We start from the raw sequence: 4,892 nt of genomic DNA, 5'->3' as shown, positions 1-4,892 counted from the left end.
AGCACAGAGATGCTGTTGGGGATGAATAATTGCGGTTGGGGTACAACTTTTGTGTGAGAGATAGAGAGAGTCTGGAGACTTGTGGGGATATGCTCACAGCCAAGAGCTTTTCATACCTCTCCAACTCCAAGGCAGTGTCCTCCTGTGGCTTTGCAGAAGGGTGTTAATGAGGGGTGAGATGAAAAATTCCCTCTGCTTTTATCTTTGTATAAATACACCTCTCCCTCTTCCCCACTCCATCTTTTATTTTTTCCAGATCTTTTCCTCCCCTGCTCCCAAGATCCTCCTCCTGAGTGGCTACTATGGGAAGTAAGACCCTGCCGGCCCCAGTGCCTATCCATCCTTCTCTCCAGCTCACCAACTACTCTTTCCTGCAAGCATTCAATGGGCTGCCCACTGTGCCCTCTGACCACCTCTCCAACCTCTATGGCTTCAGTGCCTTGCACGCCGTACACTTGCACCAATGGACTTTGGGGTACCCGGCCATGCATCTACCCCGCTCCTCCTTCTCCAAGGTGCCCAGCATGTCGAGCCTGGTGGATGCACGGTTCCAGCTGCCAACTTTCCCGCTCTTTCCGCATGTCATCCAGCCCAAACAAGAGGCCACCAATGTGACCCTCAAGGCCAAACCCCGTTTTGACTTTGCCAACTTAGCAGTGGCTGCCACACAAGAGGACCACTCTAAACTGGGACAGGCAGAGAGTCAGGGCTCGCCCTCAGGGTTGGGGTCCTTGCTTGAGGTGACTAAACTCTCTCCAGATAAGAAACCCACACGGGGAAGGTTACCATCCAAAACCAAGAAGGAGTTCGTGTGTAAATTCTGTGGCAGGCACTTCACCAAGTCCTACAACCTTTTGATCCATGAAAGAACCCACACTGATGAACGGCCTTACACATGTGACATTTGCCACAAAGCCTTCAGAAGACAGGATCACCTGAGGGATCATAGGTAACAATTCTTCTTCTGTCCTTTTTTATTTGTCTAGCTGTACTCTCCCAGTTACCTACTTACGCTCATGAAGGTGCCTGTAAGAAAAGCCATGTTCCTGACCAGCGGCAGCAGCATTCTCTCTCAGTTTTCCTCTGCCTACTGCTGGTGGAGGAGTCCAGATCACTCACTTTGGAAGTCAGGCCTGTTGTACTCATGCACCCCACAAAAGTGACTTGCATATCCTCCTTCTTAGCTTCCACAGATGTTTCACCCTCCCTTTGCATGGTTTTGTGTCCTCTGCCTTCATGATTGTTCAGGCGTGTCATGAAGACATGAAGCCTGATTATCCCAAAGTTAGAGAGAAGTTCTTCATCCCTAAGAAAGACACCCTTATAAGGCCTGATATCCCCCTCTCTTCTTGTCCACACATGGATGGATGATTTGCCCAAGTGCTGCATGTCAGCACTCTCGATCTCAGCAGAAGGAGTAAAAACCTCCAGCGTGTTCTCTGTCAGGTAGCTCCCTGCCGAGTTTAGGTTAGTTATTTCTGACATCTCATTTTTGTTCTCTCCCTAGATATATCCATTCTAAAGAAAAGCCTTTTAAGTGTCAAGAATGCGGGAAAGGATTTTGCCAGTCCAGAACACTAGCTGTCCACAAGACACTGCACACGCAAGTAAAGGAGCTGAAACCTGCCAAACTTAAGTGCTGAATCTCCAACTCCTATGAACTTTTCCTCCCCCTCAGACTTCACACCAAAACCAGAGCAGAAACAAAACTTTCAGGATGGAAGCACTGAACTTTGTGTTTTGTTTTTGTTTGTACTTTCAAAAGAGCAAAATCCACACCACCACCTTCCCTGCCCAAACTAACTTTCCAAGCATGGCTGAAAAGATTATTTTTGCATTTAAAATACACACGAATAATGTAGGGAGTGCTAGCTGACTTGTGTGGCTTTGATAAACTTTATGCCAAAAGGTGGTGCTCACGTGTTGGACAGGAATCTCTTTAAAACCAAACAAAACCCCACAAGTCGCGCTCCCCCGCTCCCCAATCCCAACAAAAGAACCCAGAATCGTAGCAAAAGTATTACGTATAAAAACCCCAACCTCTTATTTTATACCTTTTTTGACTGTATAAAGCTTCTTATTTTTACACTTCAGGAAATACAGAGAATTCCAGAACATGATTAAGAACTGAAATCGTGGTTTCTCATCACAGCATCATTAGGACAAGCAGAAGGGCAACTTGCAAATCTCACTTGCTTGTTTGTTTTCTTCAAAGGAGAAGAAAATTAATATTTGGAAATCAGCTAAGTCTCTCGACTGAGGAGTCCTATCATGCGCTAGAAAACACATCCTGATCTTAGACCTGTGGTCCCTGACGTTCGGGATAAATCAGTGTTTATGGGACATGGAGACTTTTTCTTTTGTCTTATGGTCTTGTGCGGTGTGAGGAGGTTTGTAAGTTGTGGACTTACCTAAAAAAAACCAAAAACAGAAGAAAGAAAGATGGCAAAGCATCAAACTGACGGTATGCACAATGTGGTTTTAGTGGTACTTTAAAGTCTTCGTGCATCCTGAATGAGAGAGAACAAATCTCAACCTGAGAGCGTATTTTTTTAAATGCTGGCTTTCTGAACAGTGTATTCAAACTAAGAGACATTCCAATAAGTTTAGTTTATTAAAAAAAAAAAAAAAAAGTTGTATGGCTGTTTGGCACTTTATGCTGATTATTGGTAATTGACATTTATCACTGGATTGTGTGTGGTTTTTTTAAGTATTAAAATAAATCGTTATTTTACAGGCAAGTCTGCATGGGCTACATATGCGTTCGTTTGAATTCTGGTCTTTTCCCTACCAAAGTCTCTCTGGAAATACGTAGGATATTCAGAACCAGGGGTTTTTTTTTTCGGTTTTTTTTTTTTTTTTTTTTTGAGTTAACTTCGTATTTCGTCAGTGCTTGTTTCTACCAACCGCCTCATTTTCTTTCTCTTTTCCCCTCGTCCTTTCTTCTTTCCTTTTTTTCTTTTTTGCTTTTCTTTCTTTTTCTTTTTTTTTTTTTCTATTTTTTTTTTTTTTCTGTTTTCTGAGGCTGACAAAAGCAAACAGACCTTCCAGGACTCAAATAACTTTGCTGCTAGCGTGGAAATAAGAAAAAAATCGTCTCAGGTAACTAAACCTCGGGCATTAGCTGATGCGATTAGGTGTCAGAAGTGTTATAAAACAAATCAGATGAATAATGGGCGAACTGGTGCTGCTTTCCCAGCCCGAAGGCACTGCTGGGAGAGCCGCCTTGGCTCACCCTCCTTCGTCTATTCGGAGCGGGCATTTCTCGACTGCATCTTCGGCCAGTTCAGCGCTGATCGGTGCGGCCTTTGGTTCCCGGCAGCTGTCTTAAATCAGAGATGTTTATTCCGCTGCGAAACAGCTTTGGATAGAGATGGGGGAGAGAAAGCTTAGAGCTGGGGGATCCGCCTGAGCCTTTGAAGGGCCTCTTGCCGTCCTTTCCCGTCCCCTCGGCAAACCTTAAGCCCTCTTTCCCCTGTCCAAACCAGTGCTCTCCGCGATAAGAAAACCCTGCAAATTAGCTCTTCCCCTGTGGCTCTTGCGCTGCCGCAGCGCCTCGGTCCAAAGCGGTTCCTTTCCCCCATTCTCCGCTTTGCTTTCAGAAAATAGTTCTTTATTTGGTCAAGGAATCCTATTAACGACAGGGGGAAAGTTGCGGTTGTAGCTTGTTTAATATAAGGGGAGGGGGCAGAAGCCTTTCTGCCCCTCTCTTTTACCGGACACCCATTCGAGCTCACGGTAACTTCTTTAAGCGCACTTGCTAGACAGGCTGCAGCGGCCACCTCCGACGCCGGGAAGCCCTTGGGAAGCGCAGGATAACGAGATGACGCCTCTGTGCGCAACCAGTCCCCAAGGCTGGGAGAACGAGCAGCCTGAAGTCGGCTTGCTTTTGCTTTACTTCCCACAAGCCGCTGGCTTTCCACACCGTGGGAAGGCTTTTGTTTTTATCTTAAAAAGCATCTGAAAACCAACCGCTCCGTGCAAGGAAGGAGTGCGAGAGGGAAATCGCCCAAGCCTGCAGGAAGCCCGGGCTAACCCTCCGTGGGATGAGCACAGAGCTCTACGCGGAGCCGGGCAGGAGCAATCACTTTGCTGCACTGGCCTCTCGTTGCCGAGTCTTATCAGGCTGCGTTTTCCCGGCAGCGATTCTAGGGGGCAATTTGCTTCCTTCCGAAGCTCCTCCCACCCCCCCAGCTCCTCCGCTGAGGTTTAAGTGCATCGCCTTGCGCAAGCCCGGAGGGAGCTGCAGCCCCACTCGCGCTGGCCGTTGTCTGCAGAGCGCTCCTTGGAAAATGCTACCCGACCCCGCTGCTGGGACAGGGGCTCGGCGTCCCGACAGGGACCTGTAGCCGCTAACATTGACACGAAGTTAACTGTCAGCCTAAGGGATGGGTGGTTCACTCCCTACCCGCTCTCCTCCCCCCTGTGTATTTCTTCTAAAGGGAGATTCAGAGAAAAAAAATCCCCAATGAACTTTCCCTCTGGTGTCGTTCGTGGTACAGAGTAAAGGAACACGGATGATCCCGGGGTCCTGTCGTGGAGGGAGAAAGTGAAGGGCTTTGTCACTGGGAGCCTGTCGCTTTTCAGGGGTCGTGGCTACGCGGTAGAAATCCAAGTCGGATCCAAAGGGAGGGAGGAAGGGGTGCAGGGAGGGTCACTCCACTGAGGCTTTCCCACGATCGCCTCACCATCTCCTTAACACCGGGATACCGAAACACCCGTGGCGAGGTAAGAATCCATGTCAGTTACTAATTCCTGGAAAATATTATAACTGCAGGGTCGTGAAGGTGTAAAAACCGCTCCTCCCAGCTGGGCATGAGAAGCGTTTCATTTGTAAGCCTGAAGTCTGGTGATCTGCCTGCCAGGAATTTCCTTGGACGTGTATTTTTATG

The 4,892-nt window shown here is 47.6% G+C and overlaps 1 protein-coding gene across 1 annotated transcript; it reads left to right on the top strand.

Moving 5' to 3' along the window:
• Nucleotides 1-302: 302 nt before the first annotated feature.
• On the top strand, nt 303-1,643 carry OSR1 (odd-skipped related transcription factor 1; the record flags this gene model as incomplete). Its single annotated transcript, XM_080615640.1, has 2 exons — nt 303-949; nt 1,508-1,643. The coding sequence occupies 2 exons, from the start codon at nt 303-305 to the stop codon at nt 1,641-1,643; spliced, it is 783 nt and encodes a 260-aa protein (XP_080471766.1).
• Nucleotides 1,644-4,892: the final 3,249 nt, after the last annotated feature.

This window comes from Psittacula echo, assembly GCF_963264785.1.
Source record: "Psittacula echo genome assembly, chromosome: 4".
Classification (NCBI taxonomy): Eukaryota; Metazoa; Chordata; class Aves; order Psittaciformes; family Psittacidae; genus Psittacula; species Psittacula echo.
This window is presented reverse-complemented; position numbering and strand designations above follow the sequence as displayed.